Source organism: Coffea eugenioides, chromosome 9 (genome assembly GCF_003713205.1).
Source record: "Coffea eugenioides isolate CCC68of chromosome 9, Ceug_1.0, whole genome shotgun sequence".
Lineage (NCBI taxonomy): Eukaryota > Viridiplantae > Streptophyta > Magnoliopsida > Gentianales > Rubiaceae > Coffea > Coffea eugenioides.
The window spans coordinates 2,385,579-2,404,564 of NC_040043.1; the positions used below are offsets into that span (position 1 = coordinate 2,385,579).

General features: G+C 38.3%; 3 protein-coding genes across 3 annotated transcripts; all 3 read left to right on the forward strand.

The window, feature by feature from the left end:
* Positions 1-3,673: 3,673 nt before the first annotated feature.
* On the forward strand, positions 3,674-7,975 carry LOC113783179 (phosphoglycolate phosphatase 2). Its single transcript, XM_027329246.1, has 11 exons — positions 3,674-4,023; positions 4,187-4,254; positions 4,771-4,863; positions 4,980-5,051; positions 5,648-5,719; positions 6,296-6,355; positions 6,441-6,493; positions 7,065-7,162; positions 7,259-7,358; positions 7,495-7,598; positions 7,702-7,975. The coding sequence occupies exons 1-11, from the start codon at positions 3,885-3,887 to the stop codon at positions 7,800-7,802; spliced, it is 960 nt and encodes a 319-aa protein (XP_027185047.1). The 5' UTR covers positions 3,674-3,884; the 3' UTR covers positions 7,803-7,975.
* A 1,082-nt stretch (positions 7,976-9,057) lies between these two features.
* On the forward strand, positions 9,058-9,507 carry LOC113783297 (putative glycine-rich cell wall structural protein 1). Its single transcript, XM_027329389.1, has one exon. The coding sequence runs from the start codon at positions 9,058-9,060 to the stop codon at positions 9,505-9,507; it is 450 nt and encodes a 149-aa protein (XP_027185190.1).
* Positions 9,508-11,497: 1,990 nt separating this feature from the next.
* Positions 11,498-16,367, forward strand: LOC113748424 (transcription termination factor MTERF4, chloroplastic). The gene is made up of 3 exons (XM_027291974.1): positions 11,498-11,709; positions 12,475-14,137; positions 15,982-16,367. Exon 2 carries the CDS (start codon positions 12,496-12,498, stop codon positions 14,044-14,046), a length of 1,551 nt encoding a protein of 516 aa, XP_027147775.1. The 5' UTR covers positions 11,498-11,709; positions 12,475-12,495; the 3' UTR covers positions 14,047-14,137; positions 15,982-16,367.
* Positions 16,368-18,986: the final 2,619 nt, after the last annotated feature.

The following is an 18,986-nucleotide window of genomic DNA, read 5'->3' on the forward strand; positions in this document are numbered from 1 at the left end:
AAGTACTGCTAAACATAATATATGAGCATCAAATATTAGTCACGCTAGTTATAGTACAACCTGTAACATTTTTTCTCACACTCAGTAACTCATTCTTCACAGTTTGTTATTTATTCCAACTGCCACTAATCTACATAATCTGTTGTTCTACCTATCAGATTGTACTTCATCCATCAATTTCTTCTTCTATTTATTATGCTACTGTACAATACCAATGCAGTAGAATAAGGGGCCATCCAAATTTATAGTATCTTCATGAAATTCTATAGACCAGTTCTATTATTGTAACTTCTGATCTATTACGTGTAACAACTATCAAAGATGATGTCCAACCACAACAATTATTGTACAAGTAATCTTCCTTTTCACAATTTGTTTGTCTCAATACCAAATTTTCTGGTTAATTATCCCTCATTTAGTCATTTCATAATCTATTCCCCTGCCTATCAAGTTCAATTCAATCACATTCTCCTTTATTTATCACCCTCTTCAACAATATGAATGAAGCAACAAACCCGTTAAACAATTTTACGTCATTGTTCATCCAATTTTACAGTGCACTTCTCCTAGTGTCACTATTAAATGACTGCGTGTAATGACTATCCAACATGATGTGCACCTACAATAACTAGTAAGATTCTTAACCGTTATTCCACACTAACTATGCTAAACCTCATGATTCGTTATTCCGTCTGTCTCACATTGCCAACTTATAACCTACTCTCGTACTCATTCACTTCCAACCTAGAAACTTGTCTCTCTTTATGCAACTAAACCAATAACCTGTAACATCAATGTAAAAGAAAATATGAGAAGCACAACTGAGTACAAAACATTAAAACTCTGTTATTTCTCTGTACCTGTTAAACCACAACATGTAACAATTATCCAACACTGTGTTAATGCACACGCCCTAATACAATAAACTTACACCAATCAAGACACAAATACGACATCTCAATTTCAAAATAACATTTTCATTAGCAAGTATGAGACGCACAACTCAGTACAAAACATTTGAACTCTATTATTTCTATGTACCTGTTCAACCACAACATGTAACAATTATCCAACACTGTGTTCGTGCACACGAACTAATACAATAAACTTACACCATTCAAGACCCAAAAACGCCATCCCAATTTCATGATAACATTTTTTCAATTATAATCTGCATCCATTTTTTCAATACTAACTATCGAACCCATGCACACATTTTCTCAAGCAGTTGTGCCGCACGATTTCCCCCTTCTTTCCCACTCTCACTCTGTCATGCTCAAAAACTAACTCATAATACTCCTATCATGCTGCACTTACTCATTACTATACACAAAATTGTGCTCACGTGATATCCCTCTAAGCGATCATCCTACTGTACGCCAACAACATCCACAAGTAAGGTCCTTCAACAAGCATGTCAAATCACACATGTTACTGCATCATCGTAGGCCTCAAAAAAATTTGAATACCTGACTGATTTTCGGTCGTTCACTACTCCCGCGCCTACGATCTTCCGCTCTTCAACCTTGGGTTCACCTTTCTTCTTCTTATAACAAATCCGAATCACCAGAAATTTGTCCACCACTCCACCACTTCTTGCTTCTCCTTGCTATTTTTTCAGTATCCAATGTTGCACTTCCACAGCTTTTCGCAATGTCACGCCGGAGAGTGTTGCCAATCTCGTATTTTCCCCTCTTATTTCTCCCTTCGTGGCTTTTCGCATGCAACTGCTTCGTCTGGTTTGGGTGGGAGTCTAAGTGCAGCTTTTCATTTTGGTTTGGGCGGGACTTTGCTTACTAGTGGTCATAACGTTCCGTTTCTTGCCGTTACGGTCAGCAGAGCATAACCATTTTTTTTATTGTCTCACTTAATAAAACGACGTCGTTTTGGGCCAAACTGAAGCCTTTTGACGTGGTTTATTTCTGGCCTTACCTTTCTTTCTGTGAGGGGACCGTTCAGGAGCGGTCCTTCTGAGGACCGCTCCTGCCCCGTATCCTAGGCGATACCATAAATAGAATCAATTAGGACTGCTTGCTTGGCCAGTTGCAGTTTGCAACAGGAAATACGCATACAACCACCCCGGGATGGATTTGGTCAAAATTGTGGTCTAAGTGTTTTTTTAACAGAAATGGGCCACGGAAGTATGTGCTTGTCCCCCAATCACCTCGTATGCAAGTACTAGTAGTATAGAGGAGTTGATTCATTCAGCACTTTCTTTCTTCCTATAAAAAATAAAAAAGTGCTACTGCTACGCAGGGGAATCGATTCAAAAGCCAGTGAAGTCCAGTGCCGTGCAGACTGCTGGCGACCGTTAATGAAAGGGGAAAGTTCGGTGAGTTGTACTTGTACCCGAATCCGCTGTTTGTATGGGAATGGAGAGAGAGAGAGAGAGAGAGAGAGATCCTCAAAATCATCGACCACCACTCCTCGCACCGTCTGACACGTCGTCCGTTGTCGGGATTAATTAATTAAATTAGGTACCTAGCTACCATCGTACTCTGCTATAACCACCGGGGTCATCAATTCGCAGCAACTGCTATTTACTACAGTCCTACTTACGATTTCAACCAAAAAAAAGGTTGGCCAACTTGGTTGACTTCATGAGTTCATTCAGCCCCCAAAAAAGAAAAAAAATTAAAGAACTATAATAATTCATTCCCAAAGGCAATTGCAGAAGGGGAGGGGAGGCAGAAACGAGGGAACTGAAGAGATAGATTCGGCGTCTTGTTTGGTGGATGATGGTGATAGAGAGGATGGGGCATGGGAGAATCAATCAGAGAATTCGGCGTCTTGTTTCCTTTTTTGTTTGGATCTATGTCTTAACCCTTCCCTTCATCTTCCTAACGGTCTACACTATCACTCAGAACCTGATGGGATCTCTCTCCGACTTTGGTCCTTCCATCTAATCTTCCTCTCTCAAAAGTAGGGCCGTTAATCGAGCCGAATATTTGGCTGCCGAGCTCGACTCGAGTTTAATTCGAGCCGAGCTCGTTAGGAAAAAGAGTTTTAAAGTGTGTTCGAATTCGGCTCGTTAAATGTACATGTGACTCGAGTTCGATCACAAACGAGTCGAGCTTCATGAGCTCGAGTTTGAGTTCGTGCAAATTAACCTTAATAAAAACCTATAATTTTTAATTTTTATAATTTTGATTTCTAAAATAACAAATATATCCTTCATTAACGAGCTCTAACGAACTACTCGAGTATCAAACGAGCCGAGTAAGCTCGGCTTGTTTAACTAAACGAGCATCTTTCGAGCTCGAGCCTTAATGAATCGAGCTCTGACGAGTTACTCGATTGACTTAACAGCTCTACTCACAAGCATATTATTACTCTTCCTTCACCCCCCCCAAAAAAAAAAAAATTAATAATAATAATAAAGCATTATTACTCTTCCCATGATGCCTTCCGTTGTTCCATTCAAACAAAAACCACATTGGAGTTAGTTAATTGCAAACTAGTACAAAAGACATATGGGACTTTCAAATAAAAAACTGGAATTTTTCTCAATCTCAAAAAGTCTTCAAATCTGATTTGATAGCATCAAGCCACACAACGCAGTAGTAGTAGTAGTAGTAGTGTTAGTTTGACTATTTCCATCGCGATGGGCTTTGTCACGCCAAAGATTGGGTACATGTAAATGGAGGAGCCATTCAAAGTTGGCGTTAATTTTTTGTAGCAGTAGCACGGACTCCGGAGTAAGTAGGAGTATAATTTTCCAATCCTTAGGGGTACAGCGATTATTTGGTTAAAATAAAACAAAAGGGGGTCTGTGGTATGTCATAATAAATTGGAGGGGTCCAAACCAATACCATCGCAATTCGCAACCTTTAACTCTTTCTGGCCCCACGCTCCGTCAGCGGTGGCGGGCGGAATCACTGGAAATGAAAGGAGTAGGAGGAGGAGGAGGAGATGGACCAGAAGCAGCCTCCGCGGCAGCAGAATGCGGACATCAGCCCCTCACTCCCAACGACGTCAAAGACCTCCTTCATTCCGTCGATGCTTTTCTCTTCGACTGTGACGGTCTGTGCTTCCACTTTTTTTTTTCTTTCCTGTATATGCAGTACAAGTGTACAACAGCATGCATTGTTTTGTGTTCGTTATTGGATTACCTCAGCTTGTGTTATAGAATAACGAATATTCGTTTGATAATGAAAAATGATGATGGGGGGTTAATACTTTATAGGTGTGATTTGGAGAGGTGATGTTCTGATTGATGGTGTTCGTGACACTCTTGATATGCTCCGCTCTATGGTACCTACTTACTATTCTCTCTCAGTTCTCTCTGTTTTAGTATTCCTCTGCCATCCCCCACCTCCACCCTGAATTATGTTTTCACTTCTTTCCGGTTTATTTTTTTATTTTTGAATTTTTTGAGAATGAGAAAAAGCTTTTTCTTTTCTTTCCTTTTTTGTAAAGAATTGAATTCCTTCTGCTTTCTTGCGTTGTCCATTGATACTTCACTAAATACTATTCAGTTGGCACAGATGTTTCTATTCTTCAAGAAAGATTTGATCTTGATTCAGTGATAGGCTTCTTATTTAGTGTTAGTCCGCCAACATTATTATATACTTCCATCATTGAATGAGAAAATACAGTGAAAGAAATTTCTTTCTTTTTTGTGGCCTGCCCCAGATAAACACCGAAAGGCATAAAGGTTATGTAGCTTTTGTTGTTTTGGGTTTCTCTACATTAATGCTTCTGTTGGATTGAGCTCTATTTATTTATATGGCGGGGTGAAAAGAATAATTATCAAACATGTGGTGGCAGGGGAAGAAGCTGGTCTTTGTGACGAACAATTCCACAAAATCAAGAAGGCAATACGCCAAGAAGTTCCATTCCCTAGGAATCACTGTTACTGAGGTTTGTTGTGTTAATCAATTTTTCTCTTGGAGCTTATTGTGTGTGTTTGTATTATTATTATTATTATTAAATGCACTTGATGGATACATGATAAGAACTTCTCTTGCAACTTACAGGACGAGATATTCTCCTCCTCCTTTGCTGCTGCTATGTTCTTGAAAGTTAATGACTTCCCTAAAGAAAAGAAGGTTAGTGTTCATCCTAAATACGGAGTTTAAATTAGGACATTCCAGTGATATGTGCTTTTAATGCTAAGGCTTGCCAGCATTCTTTATGAATTGATGCTAGGTAAGAATCATGGATTAGAGGATGATAAGATTACTTATTTCAATACCATAGCAGATTTTATTATTGCTGCAGCCACCTGTGCAAGATCTATTCATTTAGTTGGTGCTTTAGAACGATACTTACAGGATGCTGCAAGTTTGAGAGACAAATAAACTCAAATTTACTTATGCAATTAACACATATAAGTAACTAAAAGTAGATATCTTTGGTTCTATCAGCTATCAGCTAATTGAAAATTTGATATGCCCTTGTTTCCATAAAATGCTCTAGCCAAAAGCATCCAGTACTTACTCCAACGAAAGAGTAGAAGTTCTGGCCCTTCTGAACTGCTTTGAGTTCCTCCTATAAATAGTCTTGCCAGACATTCTATTGCTGCAGTCGGATAATTATGCTTCTTTACATCTGAATTCCACTATTATAATAATCTTCAACTCATAATTTTTGCTCTTACTACTTGGATCAAGATATTAAGCTTGCCATCCATTTGAATTTGCAGGTGTATGTAATAGGTGGGGAAGGCATACTGGATGAACTGGAGCTTGCTGGTTTTGTGGGTCTTGGTGGCCCAGTAAGCTCCAATTTGTCTTTCTTTCTGTACTCATGATAACTTGTCATATATTTGGCAGAGCTCTGTACTTTGTATTTTATCTGCTTAGAAATCATGCTTGGTTTAACCAACTTTTGAGGAAAATATTGGGATTGTTGCTGCAGAAACTTTTGATGAATAATTTTTCTTTCGTTCTCACTTCACTGTAAGGAAGTTGAGAAGGCTGCTTTTGGAACTCTCCTCATGTTTTGGCCATGTTGAATAATGTTAAGCGCCTTCTTGTTAGGGAAGAAATAAAGATGAAGTTCTTGATTTACAAAGATTAAAAAAAAAAAATTAGATTCTTGCATTGGGAATATGAGTAAAGGATGAGGGAGTTAGTGAAAGGAGGAATTATTGCTCATTTGGAAATCCTATGCGACTTTAAGAGTCAGGAAATCCACCATTTCTTGTTGATGGGGTGTCTTTTATCTGTGCTTCAGCCATTCTTTGATTGAAAGAGCAAAGAATCTTTTGCAGTATTCCAATATTTTTTTAAGCAATTGTTTTTTGCTGGTTTTTGAGCTTCGTCTAAATGATTGTGTTATCTTTTGGCAGGAAGATGGGAAAAAGACGGTGGAATTGGAGGCAAACTGTCTTTTTGAACATGATAAGAGTGTATGTAATATCAATCCCTTGAGAACAATGAAGATTGGATTATTTATGCTTTGTTGGGATCATGAAAGTGAAATTTCTAATCCAGGTTGGAGCTGTTGTGGTTGGACTCGACCCATATGTAAACTACTACAAACTACAGTAAAATTCGCATCCCCTGTTCTAACTTTGCTCTTCTCCCACCCCCCCCCCCCCCCCGGGAAAAATTCTCTCTTCCATCTTCTCGAGGTTCCTTCAATCACCTGGTTAAGCGTCTACTGGACATGATTAAGTAGGATGCCCACGTCTTTGTGTCTTCCTACACGTAAGTGTAGTCCTTGGTCCTTTCTATTTGCAATTAGCAAGGACCTGTAACTTCTAATCAGAGTTTTCATGGTAATTCTCAATGGTGAATCTTTGTTCACTTGACACGATTGCTCGTCTCTATGGCCTCTCAATTTGAACGTATTTAAGTTGCTTAAGTAATCAGATATTGCTGCTGATACTTTCCCTTTAAGGGCAACCAGATTGTAGAATTATTCCCCAGGACACATTCAGTTATTATTGCTTTTGGAAGTAATTGCAAATCTTCCAGTAACAGATAATAATTCAAGTGGCATAATGGACTCCGGTTGATAGGCTTGTCTCTGTTAGTTGGTGTGTGTGTGTGTGTGTGAGGGAGAGTATGTGGACTTAAAAGTACTAATAAACTAATGGCGGTGATGACCTGCAGGTATGGAACTCTCTGCATACGTGAGAACCCAGGGTGCCTTTTTATAGCTACAAACCGTGATGCTGTGGGACATATGACTGATTTGCAAGAATGGCCTGGTATTGTTTTACATCTACCTTTGTTAAGTAGGATGAGAACAATATGAAAATTGTAGTAGGTTTGCCTGATTTTTAAATGGTCATTTTGGGTTTCAGGTGCAGGATGTATGGTTGCAGCCATTTGTGGTTCCACTCAAAGAGAACCCATTGTGGTTGGGAAGCCATCGACCTTTATGATGAAGTTTTTACTTAAAAAGTATGCCAACTTTTGCTGCTGTTAAGCACAAATGGATTTATTGGTCAACGTCATTTGGTTAGATGTTTAAATGTGGGTACAAGAGCCATTGCGTAAGCAGGGGTTGGGTAAATTTTGCACACTGTTGCCTTTTCAGGTTCAACATCAGCACTTCAAGAATGTGTATGGTTGGTGACAGACTCGACACTGATATCTTGTTTGGACAGAATGCTGGATGCAGAACTCTGCTTGTACTTTCAGGTGGGTATTTTTTCTCAAAATTGGGTTAAAGTTGATCATATGATGAGATTGGCTAGCAGCTTGCGCATCGTGAAGGTGACACTGTGTTTATAAATGTTTGCAGGTGTGACAAATCTATCGACTCTTGAAGATTCCTCAAATCACATCCGACCGGATTATTACACGAGCAAGCTGTCTGACATTAAGAAATTAGTTCTGGAGTAGTTGGGGAGCATTGTGCTTTCCATCATCTGTGCATTAAGAAATTAGTTGATTAAACAAGCATTCATTTCTGAAAAAAAAGCAACTAATTGAATCAGAATGGCTTTGACATGTGGGATTCGTTCCTTGTCTGATTGATATACAATCCGATCTTCACAGCTGTGCTGCATTTGTCATGGATGTGAATAGCTATTAAACTGTTGTTACCCAAATTAAATTAACAAGACATATTAATATTACTATAACTAACGGTTTCTCTGCGCAAGGCACTATTTGGTGTAAAGTTTGCTATATATCTGCATCCTGGTGGTTGGTTTTCTGAGACTGGACATTTTGGTTTGGAAACATGGGCGGGTGTGAGTCATAAAATTATAGAGTAGTATTCCTATATGTCGCAGCATCATCAGCCGTAGGTGGTTTGGTTTAGTTTGTTAAGGAATTACAACACCGTCTGGGCGGTAGTTAATGATTCCGTCCAATTTGGATCTAAAACTAAGGCCAAAATTACAAAATGTACGGTTTTTAAGTAAGTACATATATATCATGTAAATTTGATTAAAAACTGTTGTGTGATTTAATCACAACTGGTATTGGGTATTGGAGCATCCCCATATGTTGTTTTTTGATTGCAAAGTCAGCCCAGCAGAAAACCCAAGTTTATGTGTTTGGTACCCAGCCAGGGGATTCTATCTGTCCATGGCCTTCCTTTTTCCCTTGACAGAATCCACAGGAATGTCGGCGTGGGGGCGCAACCAGCGTCGTCGTCGTCATCATCTTTGACAAGCACAGTACTTTTTTTTTTTTGGGTAAGAAGTAAAGTACTGCTTCTACTACGACTTGTACATCATCATCTTTGACAAGTAAAGTACTGCTTCTACAACTACGACAGTTGTACACGGGGAGCTAGCTAAAGTCGCACGTAATTAATTGGGAGTCATTTATAAAAATACCAGTAATTAGGAGTCAATAAACGGAGACACGCGAGCGCGTGTGCTGTCTGTAGACCACAGAACTGTTCAATGATTATTCCATTTCATGTGATAGTACTTACAGTGATATGATGGATATATATATATATCATATATGTAGGTGTATATGCATACCTATATCAAGCCCAAAGGCGCATCAATTTAGTACTGCTTACAATCATTCCTGTCCTTCACTTTGTACCTACGCCTACTACAAACTCAACTCCGTCAAAAATATTTATATTTGTGACTAGCATTCGGCCGGGGGGTCTACATTCTACAACTGCAAAATGCACTGCCGTGTCAACTTCCTGCTGCTCCTTACCATCCTTAGCATTGTCCTAGCAACCGCACTCGCTCCTCCAGCGGGTGGGGGCGGCGCTGGTGGGGGAGGAGCCAGAGGAGGCACCAGTGGTGGTGGTACTGGTGCTAGCGGAGGAAAGAGCGGGGGTGGCAGCAGTAGTGGTGGTGGCGGCAGCAGAAGTGGTGGAGGCGGAGCTGGTGGGCGAAGTGGCAGCGGAGGTGCATCTCGTGGAGGCGTGGTAGGAGGGGGAGACGACGATGGGAACACTAATACAGGAGGTGGAGCTGGAGGGTCTGCGGGTACACATCCAGTGGTGTTGCCTAATAATGGCCGTCAGGGGAGCAGCGGCGGCACCAGCATAAGTAGTTTATCACATCTATTATTATACCTGCCCATCTCCCTCTTAGTTTCCTCCTCCTCAACTTCCCTCCGCTAGCCAATCTCTTCTTGTCCGTCGTACATCCGTGACTTGCAATCCAACCACGATCAGGATCTCATGTAGTGTTAGCTTGCAATCCAACGCTCGCTGTAGAGGGTGTAATTATTAATTAAACCCTTTGGAAACTTACAGAATAACCAATAAAAAGGTTTAGATCTCTGGAGAGAGCGAGCGAGCGAGAATCTCCCCCCAAAAACCCAAAAAAAAGAAAAAAAGGTGCTAAATTTTATAAAATTGCCCATGGAACCTTGAAATAAAACATAGGGTTAATTTCAATAAACCCTCTCAAAAAATGCCTCTTTATCACATTGCCCTCCTGAACGTTTAATCAAACTAATAAGCCCCCTCAAAAAATGCCTTTTTTTCACATAATATTGTCTCCTAAATATTTAACTGAACCAATACACACCTATGTTATATAAATTTTTCAATCATGTATAATTGGGTCAGGTAGCCCAATGCACTGAATTTGTGATCTAAAATGGATATAGTTTTGTGAATTGATCAAATTACCCGCACCATGCTACATAAAAATCAAAAAAAGTTTACAAATTTTGAGCTAATAAATAAGTCAAGATGGATCATGGATAGTTACCCTTTATTGTAAAACCTTTTGAACTAATAAAACATAAACTACAATATACTTATCAATCACCACATTTTTAAAATACATTTTGCACTCATACATACAGGGCTAATTTCTCTAAATAATCCAAAAAAAAATAATCTCAAAAGTGCAAGGTGTCCAGAGATATTTTCTAATATTAACGTCGTCGAAAAATTCAAATGCAGCGAATTTTTTTTTTTTTTTTTTTTTTGTAGAATCTTTCAGTCGCCACACAGCATTGTGCGGTGATAGAGAGAAATTCTTTTTATTTTTATTTTTAACCTATCTATAATTTTTTAAAATTTCTTTCTATCACCGCATGATTTAATGTGGCGATAGACACACTTGTTTTAAAAAACATAATTTTAAATTTTTTTATAAATGATGATTTTTTTAAAAAATTTATGTAAATTACATAATTGTAGAGATTAATTAATTAAATATAATTAATGAAAGTCCTTGCAAATTTGTTTTGATCTAAAAATTGTGGAGAGTATTTAAAGTCCAGTTAAGTAGTTAATGCCCACTTTTGAGATAATTTTTTTGGGATTATTTTGAGAAATTAGTTGACATATGGGGAACAATTATAGTAGTGATTTAGACGATTTTTCGTCAACAACGAGTAATTACAAAATTTGGTTAAAAAACTTGCGGTGTAATTAGTCACTTCACTAAACCATGTGTATTGGATACGACTCATTCAACCCGAGATTGAGCTTCCTGATTCAATTGCACCTGATTGGGAAAGGTCGTAATGACTTAAGGAGTGAATTGGTTTAATCACATATTCAAGAACAATGCCAACACAACTTGGCTTAGTTGCGAGACTGTGTTAGTGGGCGATCTATAAGAATTTTTGTAAGTAATATATAGTTTTGGAGGCATACTCTGCCCATAATAATGATCGGAGGCGAATCTACTCATGTTTTTAATTATCAAAAAAAATGTTCTAACTCATGATAATGATTAGAGTTGAACTTACCAAAACTTTTAATTACAAAAAAAAAAAATCAAGAGAGTTGTATTGGCGAGGGATCTGTAAGAATCTTTGTAAGCGACTTATAATTTCAAAAACATACCTTGACCCGTGATAATGATTGAAAATGAATTTATCTAAATTTTTTATTACAAAAAAAAAAATGTCCAGACTCGTGATAGTAATTAGAGTCGAACCTATCCAAATTTTTAATTACAAAAAAAAAACCAAGGAGGCAAAAGTACCAGAAAAAAATAAGAAGATAACCAAAACGAAGCCTTAGTAGTAGCAATAGTAGTAGTAGAGAGTCTCCAGACTTGACACTGATATCTTTCTTTCCTTCAATAACTTGAAAGTCTCTCTCTTTTTTTTTTCTTTTTTTTTTTTAATCCTAAACTCCCAAAGGCAGCCTAGCGGTCCTATCATCCGTCTTCTAGTTCTAGCAGCGGCGGGAGGCCCCCAAAAGAAAAGACTCAAGAATAGTAGTATCAAGTCCTCCCACTGGCAGCAGGAGATGATATGCCGGATATCAGAAGAAGTGCTGAAGTGCTGATTATTGTTACTGCTATCAGATTCTAATTGTACTGATCGTAGCCCCCTCCATCTGTCTCTCCGGGTAGGGCCTCTTCAGTCTTCATTATCGGTTTCTTGAGACTGTATTCTCCTCCACATCGACCTACATCCCTCAATATTTATCCAATAGAGAAAATAAGCTACTCCTCTTCCGCCGTATTCAGTTCATTCTGGCTTTGCTCCCTCCCTTTATGTTTTATTAGCTAAAATTGGTAAAAATATCTTATCTTGGATTTTTCAGAACAATTCTAATTTATACACCTCAAGCAGATAACAAAATGTAGTAGCAATAGTAGTAGTACAATCTGTGACAAACTGCTGCTTCCTCATCTTTTTTTTTTTTCCAATTTTGTTAATTATCCTTTCTGTGCATGCATTGCATATAAAAAAAAAAAAAAGAAAACTATTTGTGCCAATCACGATATTTGATTTCATCAACTTGGTAGCGCAAATATATACTCAAAGTATTCTCCTTTTTTTTTTTTGTGTTGGGGGGGGGGGGGGGGGTGTTTGGTTGATTGCGTGGGGGAGTGTTGATTCTATGGTTCAAGTTTAAAACGTCATGATACTAAAGTAATTATGGAGGTTCACAAGTTGGTAGATTCAGAAAACTACTTAGACTCGAACTACTGAGTCTTGGTTGGTTATTTGCTGTGCTTGACTCTAGCGCATAGGGACCTGTCCAATTGCCGTTTCTAGCTGGCAAGAGATTAATGCATTATGCGATTGTGATAGTTGATGAAAATTTGTCTTCCTTAAAGTGTTTAATGTTGTTGATCCTGCCTCATTGTCTTTTTGCTGGTTGCAGATTTTATTTAAAAGACCAGTCATGATGATCATAGGCTACAGGGCCATTGCCAGGCCTACTTTCTCCCTTGTCATTTGTGACGTGCCTGCCATTTCCTTCTGTAAGCCTCAACTGTATTCTTCTTCCATGAATGGATGTAGATTCATGCGGTTTAGTTGTTCAGTTTCTGGTAGAACCGTTTCATCTACTTCTCTAGACTTATCTTTGTCCAAGGACAATTCTGGTAATGAAGGGCTTCAAAGGCAAAAGGCTTCTTCCTCTTTGTATGCTCATCCTAGTTTGTCACAGATTAGGAGTGAGAAGGCAGCCAATCGAGCCCGTGTTTATGATTTCTTGAGGGGAATTGGTGTTTTCCCTGATGAGCTTGATGGATTGGAGCTCCCTGTCACTGTAGATGTCATGCGCGAACGTGTGGACTTTCTTCACAGATTAGGCCTCACTGTTGAAGATATAAACAATTACCCACTGGTTCTCGGCTGCAGTGTCAAGAAAAACATGGTTCCCGTCCTTGATTACCTCGGCAAGTTGGGTGTTAAAAAATCTACGTTTACAGAATTCTTGCGTAGATACCCACAAGTCCTCCATTCTAGTGTTGTTGTCGATCTCGCACCGGTAGTTAAGTATCTTCAAGGAATGGATATCAAGCCAAATGATATTCCTCGGGTTCTGGAGAAGTATCCTGAAGTATTGGGGTTTAAGCTGGAAGGCACCATGAGTACTTCAGTGGCTTACTTGGTTGGAATAGGGGTCGCAAGGAGAGAAATTGGTGGGGTACTAACTAGATACCCCCAAATACTAGGAATGAGAGTTGGCCGTACAATCAAACCATTTGTGGATTATCTAGAAAGCTTGGGAATACCACAATTAGCCATAGCTAGACTAATAGAGAAAAGACCTTTTATTCTTGGATTTGGACTTGAAGACAGGATCAAGCCAAATGTTGAGTCCCTTTTAGAGTTCAATGTTAGGAAATCGTTGCTTGCATCTGTCATTGCACAGTATCCTGAAATTATAGGAGTAGATGTTCAAACAAGACTTTGCACTCGAAGGGACTTTCTTAATTCAATTATCCAATTGGATCCTGTTGGTTTTGGGAGAGTTATAGAGAAGATGCCACAGATTGTCAGCCTCAATAATACTGCCATATTGAAACATTTGGATTTCCTCAAGGAATGCGGATTTTCCTTGGAACAAGTGAGAAAGATGGTGATGGCCTGTCCCCAACTGCTTGCTCTAAATCTTGATGTCATGAAATTAAGCTTTGATTACTTCCAGGGAAAAATGGCAAGACAGTTGGATGACTTGGTTTCTTTCCCAGCCTTTTTCACTTATGGTCTTGAGTCAACTATTAAACCAAGACATGCAATGATTGCAAAGAAGGGTTTGAAATGTTCTCTTGCTTGGTTCCTTAATTGTTCTGATGAGAAATTTGAGGAGCGGATGACATATGACACTATTGACATGGAAGAGATGGAAGTTGAGTCATCGTTTGACATGAACTGTTTACTCGGCACTAGAACCGATGGGTCAGATTCCGATTATGCAGATGATAGCGACAGTTCATATGTATAGAACATATGTGTAACATGGGCTAACCAGGGTATTGAATTTTGCCGAAGAGTCTCATCTTCTTTTCTAATATCAGCTGCATATGCTGTTAAAGGTGATTTTTCTTATCTGAAAAATGTAATCTATCAGCTAAATTTGATCCTATCTTTCCTTGAGTGAAGATGCACTCCTATTTGCTGCTTACCTTTATTGTGTTGGGTTTACCGTAGTATTGTTCTCCTGCTGGCAATTTTGCTTCTTTTTCCTGTTTATGTCTATGTATTCATTGTAGCTTCTTTGTCAGCTTTGCATGAATGGATATGTATACTGCACTTGTACGCCTTCTTTTGCCACTGGAAAGGCCTCACGGTTCCATATATTAATCTTACTTCGCATGGCACAGATACATTGATAAGACCATATGATATATTTCCTTCTTTTAATTCTTTTTCTGTATGAGGCTTGAGCTCTTTGTAACCCCAGGACCTCCATTCTCCTTGAACAATGCTTTTTTTGGTCCTTTTTTTTTTGAGCATTTGATCTCCCCTGTCCTTTATTATTTTTGTGATTACAAGTTCAGAACCTCAAGTTGTGGTGTTTTTCGTCTGAGCAGTTGTGATGCTTTCTTTCTCATACAAGTTCAATTGGATGATTGCTGACTTACAACTCTTGAGAGCAAGTTTTCTGTTATACTCTTTTGTTCCTTAAAGGATTGGTTCTGTGGGCTGGAATAAGCTGCTGTATGACTGCAGCTTTCTTTATTTAGATTTTTATTGCTCTTTTGTCTGCATTACACGTGTAAACTGATTAATGTTTTAGTTTAAGTTTTATTTTTGTTCTTGCTATCTAAGTACTTGTATTGATTTGTCTATCTCTTTCATGGCCAAGGGATGCAAACGATCTGAATGGCAAAGATTTTAATTTCTTTCTCACTCAGTGTGATGCTATTCTTAATGGCTTCTATTTTTCTGTATTTCATGGTGGTGCAAAGTTGAAATTCTTGATTGAGATAAGGTGTCTGAAAGTGTATGTGCGCGTCTGATAACATAGATTTATTATCTTTGATCTTTTTCTCCATAGATTTATTATATTTGATCTTTTTCTTGTTTGCACAATAATTTTGTGTAAAAAAGATATCTTGCCCTCAAGAATTTATGCTAAAGGTTTGTTCTCCCTATCCTTTTTGTATTGACAGGCTCTCCCTTTTCCAGTTCTAGATTTATCTTGATCCTTGGCTTCTTCATATGTTTCTATCTTTCTCTGTTTGTTTGTCTTTGATCTGTGTATCTAAACCCATTCATCTATCATGCTAATTATCCAAGTCCTTTTGTGATTATTTACCTTAGAAAGAACTCCCTTTGACATAACAGGATAGTAAGCCTTCTTTATTTACATGATGGTGACTACTGAACTGCACTTCCTGTATACAATCCTATCTAGTTGGTTGACTATGTCTGAATTCTGACATGTTGCTGGTCTTAAAATTCTTTAAAACTGAAACCTTCTCTTTCCAATGAGCATCTAAAATTTTAGTGATTGGCTAATGTAAAATTCTTTTTGTTTTACCCGAAGGAAAATTTCTGTTTGCTCCATTTATGTTTTCCTTTATGCTTTCTGCTATTTTTGCTGATAAAGAAATGGATATCTTTGTTGTCTCCCTAGCTATACTTTCAGCGTCAAAAGGCTTTTATTTTATTTTTTTATGTTTTATGTTTTACATTTACTCTGTGTTTTGAAATTTACAGTTGGTGGTAAATTATTCATTTCTCAGTAAATTTATGCATCTAACTTTGGATTGATGGTTGAGGATGATGTGAAGGTGTTGAGTGCAATCCTCTTGTTGAGTGTTTCTAAGATGGCATTGATTCTATGCCCATTGTATTTACCTTCTATACTCAGCTTCATTTGCGTACTGCAAGTGTGCAAGCCATTAAGTAATTTGACCTGTGCCTATGGTAGGACAAGTGACTGGACTGGGAAACAGAGCTGATCCATATCCAGACTGCGATGCATGTATCATGGACTCAAATGTGGTGCTATTTATTGAGAAGTCATGTAATACCAGTCTACTGGACGTGATGAAGCGTTTGAAAGGTTCACATCATTAGAATTAATTAACACTCTTCCTCCCTTTTTTTTTTTTTTTTTGAAATCATGCTTTCGTGGATTAGTTGTATTTGCATTTGGGGCTGCTTTTTAGGTGTTCTGTAAATCATTTTACCGCTCTTTGCTTATAATTTTTACGTTGCCTTCATTGAGAATGATCCACGAACATAAAGGGTATATATTTGTGTATGTCTTTGGATTACCGCATGTTCTTTTCTGCTGGTTGCACTTTTGTTTCCTGTTTAAGACTTTATAAGTCACTCATCAGCATGTGCTGTATCTAATTGGCCTGGAATAATAATAATAATTATATGTGTCTGTGTCTGTTTCTCTTGTATGATTGGCCTAGTATTCATGGAAGGATTTATCTAAAAGCATAGACGTGGAAAACATTCAAGGGGATGAGAATCTTTTTCTTTTCTTTTTTTTTTTTTTTAATATTTGGACGGGGTGCTGATTATTTTCCTTAATAGTTTGAGCTGGTGTGCGGTGGATCCAAGGCTTGTTGGGCGAAAAGTCTACCTACTTGGATTTAAAGTCTTGGCATTAATTTCAGTTTTACATGCTTGGATTTGATAACAAAGGAAAGGATTGATGAGATGCATGAGAGTAGGGTCCAATTCAACAGCTTTTTGTAGTGCATCAACTGCAACAGTGGCGGTCTCATTGTAGTTTGGGTATTCCCAGTTTGTCTCCCTATGGCTCAGGACCGTACAAGTGTGTGGATGGAAAGATAAATGAACATTGTCCGGTCATTCAACTTGCACCAGAAAGTATATGTATACATATACATATAGTTCACCACCTTAATAATTTGTTTTCAGCTTTACCATGCATGCAGTTGGAAGAATTCAGAAGTGAAGGTGGGTGATGTTGAACTGGTTTTAGGTGGTGGTGTTGCTAGTGCTGAATGCCAACTACCACTGCTGCTACTAATGCCTTTTTTGTTTTGGTCCATCATCACTCCGTTCGTTTAGGATGACTGGGAGGAGCATATGATATGATCAGAGGTAGCATATACTAACGTCAATTTTATTGTACTGCCTAATGCAGGACGGGAGTAATAAGTCGAGAGGGAATTCAAGAATAGGGTCGTCCAAAAGTGGACAACACATTTAAGATATGCTCCTCCTCCACATCACACCCTCACATGTGCCTGGCCTATCCATCGCACATGCACAGGCCATGATCATATGTACCATATAGCTTTACTAGTCTCTCCCCCTTAGGTGGTGTAGATGTACTACATGATATACACCGGTCCGATGGTGGTTCAGTTTCTGTCAGTTCCTCGTGATCCTGTTGGAAGCAAGGTCGCTCCCTTAGTATAGTTTAGTTAGGGTAGGAATAAGTGTAGATGGTGACGTACAAGTCTCTCTGCTGGGATGATGCATCCCCAGCCATTGAATTTAATTTTATTACCAGGACCACAAATCACGTCACCATCATGGATTAATGTTACTACTACTTGCTCATTCTTCGTTGACAGATGATGATGGATGGTATTGGTGGGTGATGGATGAGCTTCCTCTCCCATTCCGCCTTTCTTTTGTTTGTTTCGTTGGTAGTAAGTTTGTTGGTGGTATTTATTTATTTAATTAATTATCAAATCAGAATATCAGAGTTTGATCAACTTAATCAGCACAGCAGCGTGTTTTGCAGTCGTTCGTAGCTGATGATGTGGTCAAAGTCAAAGATCTATTTTTCTTTTCTCTTTTTTTTTTTTGGACTTAATAAGCTGGGGTTTTGGTGAGTAGCGTCAGAGACGATGGGTGAAGAAGCGCGCGAGATTTTTTTGAGAAGCGCTGATATCATTTCCCTTAGATTATATAAAGCAGAGGCAAGAAGACAACGCTAAAATGAGTCTTGAGTGTGACTTAAATATCTTAGTAATCAACTGACACTGACAAAATAGACCCACAAAGGGACGGAGTTGAGTTTGAGTCATCTTCTTGGATGTGGACTGGCACCTAAAAAACAAATGAGATGTCAGCGACAACAGCAGCCAAACAAAACAGCGGCCAACTCAAAGTCGCCCACCCACCACCTTCATTTCCATTTCACCATCTCATTATGTCCTTAATTCCTTCTCCTAGTCATCTCATCAATTACCTGCCCATTTACTACTTACGCTGGTATGATTGTACTCTCTACTACGCTACTTTTTACAAGCTCTTGCAGTCGCAGAAAAATGGAGGACCAAAGATTCATATATTCATGATCAGGGCTTTCTTTTTTTTTTTTTGGTTTTTATGGGGCGATTATGGGATGGTAATTTTTGGTAAACAGACTAAACGTCAATGGTAAGAACCCGTCACAACTCAAAGTGGAATAGTAGATAATACAAGTGTGTGCTTAAATTAATTTGCAGTTACCTTAATGTGAAGATGACTCGTGACTAAAAGAAGAGCTATAAGGATAACCAACATATAATATTAGGCATAATGAATAAGATTAATGTTGCCAACAACCTCTTGGGCTCTTGGTCACCATCAAGACTTTAAAGTCTTGATGCCTCCCACCATATACTTGTCACTTAATTGTGGCCACCACTTTCAAGTGGCTTTCTCCGAAGGAACCCATCGGTTGGCCTTTAACCTATGTTTTCAAACATGGATCGGATATTAACTCGGTCGAACTCAGGAATTAAGGGTAGATAGGTTCGATTGGGGATTAAATCGAATGACGTCATAAATATAAATTAATATATATAATACAAAATAACATATAAAAGTGTCCCTTAAATTAGTGGTTTACAACTTTATATAGTTCTTTGATGACTTTTAGATTTAATCCAAAAGGACTCTGGTTAAATAACTTTAAAAGTTATAAGAAGAAATGTAGTTTAGAAAATATGA